Here is a 2,415-nt window from a genome sequence, read left to right as displayed (position 1 = left end):
AGAAACAGTCTCGAAAAGTGCATAGCTAGTCTCGACAATGCAAAATATGCTTTTGCATTTTCTTCTGGTCTCGCCACTGTAACAGGAGTTTGTGCACTACTGAATGCAGGTGATCATGTCATTTGTGGAGATGATGTCTACGGTGGCACTAACAGGTATGAAAAAGTTTTTTGAAAAATAATTTTTTTTTTTAAGTTTAATAAAAGATTTTTATTTTATTTTTTATTTAGGAAAATATTCAATAAATTATATTTATAATGAGTTTTTTATGAATTCATTCCATCTTCTTTTTTTTAAATTGGAATTTGATGTTTGAGTATAAAAGTTCTTTTTACAAATGACAGTTTTTGACAATACTTCTCCATCTTTTCTTAACTTTTTGCCTAAAATAATGATAATAAATATTATTTAAGATTTTCTAGTTTTTACTGTCATCATAGTAATTTATTATAAATTCACTCTTTTTGCTTAAAATAATTTATAGCTTTTTCATTTCTCGGTTATGTCCTACCCTCCCATTGATTTGTTGTAATGATTTTCTGTCAGAGATGTTTTATTTTCTTTAGGTCATCGATTTTAATAAAACTAGGTCACTTATTTCTATGAATAGGCCCGCTGTAGTATATTGATTCTATTTATTTCATTGTATCTTTTCATATATATTTTTCAAATGACGTCATATTAATTTTTTTTTATGCCTTTCATTTACTAATAATGTTCCAAACAAAAAAAAAAAAATATTGTATTATTGTTTATAGAATAAAATGGATACATTTCAAGGAGCAGAGTCGTCATATTTCAATAACATTAAAAGACAAACTAAAAATATTTATTCATTTTAGAGGTCATTTATCAGTCTTTCTCCTATTCAAAGGATAAAATTTATATAAAAAAATTAATCCTTAGTAATTTTGATTTATGTAATATATGATAGAGTTGGGCAAAAAGTAATTACAATTACAATTATAATTATTGTAATTTAGAATTAAAGAAATACATTTACAAGTAATTGTAATTGCAATACTTGATAAGCTAAAATAATTGTAATTGTGGGATGACTATTACAAGCTGAGCCAAAGTAATTGCAATTTCCAATTACAATTCTTATATTATTGTTGTGATTTCCTAGAATTCCAAATAATTATGATACATTTACAAGTAATTGTAATTATAAGTAATTTTAATTGTGATTACAAGTACTTAACACCAAAACAAACACAGAAAAAAATTATTTTACAATGGCCCTAAAATATGAAAATGATATCCAGTTTAAAATTCCGCACTGGCGTATATAATTTTTACTATATTGTGATTTCTTTATAAATTTTCAAATATGCTGAAAACTTTAATCTGAATTTTTATCTGAAATTGTTAATTTAATTACTTAGACATATAATGTCTTTTAAATATATACATATGTATATATATGTGCTATGTTAAATCAAAAATAAACTGTTCAAGCTAATTAATAAGATTTGAAACAATGTATTTTCACAGAATGTAAAGAATTTAAAAATAAACATCAAAGTTCTACAATGGCCCTAAAACATGAAAATGATATCCAGTTTAAAATTGTGCCTTGATGCATATAATTATTACTATAACATGGTTTCTTTATATGTTTTAAAATATGGTGAAAATAAATATGAAATTGATTTGGTAATCGGGCGCTTGCGTATTGATTTATTTTAACTTCTAGGATCTTTGCTCATAAGAAATACGTTACAATAAACAGATTTCACTTATAAGTTAAATAACATGTAATTGTAATTGAAATTACTAAGGGTCAGAGTTGGTAAAAAATTAGCTATAGTTAAAACTAATTGCTAAGATCGTTATGGATATGATATTTATTTATATCTAGACGTATATTGTATTTATAAATATATATTTGTGCTATGTTAAATATAAAATAAACTGCTAAATTTAATTAACAAGATTTGAAACAATGGATTTTCACCAAATCAATGAGATTTTAAAATGTATAATCTTGTACTGGAGTTAATTATTGTATCCGAAGGTTGGAGAAATTCTTTAATTCATTAAAACTTAAAGATCACAAATATTTATTTGTTAGCAGTTCTAAAACAATTTTAATTGAACACAAATCCAGGCCAATTCGTATTAGCCAATTCAAATAACCTACCCACACACTTCTTTTGCATGTGTGAATTTGCTATTATTTGGCAAACGTTTAGAGACACTTTAAGAAGTTTCACTTGAGATCCATTAGGGTCTCACGCATATTTTTTTCTTGGTTTTAATTAAGATGTGTTTCTTTGATTAGGGTTATGAATACGGTAGAAGTGGAAATCCAACTAGAAACAGTCTCGAAAAGTGCATAGCTAGTCTCGACAATGCAAAATATGCTTTTGCATTTTCTTCTGGTCTCGCCACTGTAACAGGAGTTTGTGC

General features: G+C 25.6%; 1 protein-coding gene across 1 annotated transcript in view; it reads left to right on the top strand.

Moving 5' to 3' along the window:
- The window catches only part of LOC106688270 (putative cystathionine gamma-lyase 2), a gene marked incomplete at its 3' end in the record, with an annotated part of 12,372 nt that overhangs the window by 2,226 nt on the left and 7,731 nt on the right, over positions 1–2,415 (top strand). The window contains 1 exon segment of the mRNA XM_067053660.1: positions 2,288–2,411. Coding sequence (XP_066909761.1) covers positions 2,288–2,411 — 124 coding nt within the window.

This window comes from Halyomorpha halys, unplaced genomic scaffold, assembly GCF_000696795.3.
Source record: "Halyomorpha halys isolate HHAL.00 unplaced genomic scaffold, Hhal_1.1 Scaffold1095.1, whole genome shotgun sequence".
NCBI classification, from domain to species: Eukaryota; Metazoa; Arthropoda; class Insecta; order Hemiptera; family Pentatomidae; genus Halyomorpha; species Halyomorpha halys.
Note: the sequence above shows the minus strand (reverse complement) of the source record. Positions and strands in the feature narration are given on the sequence as shown.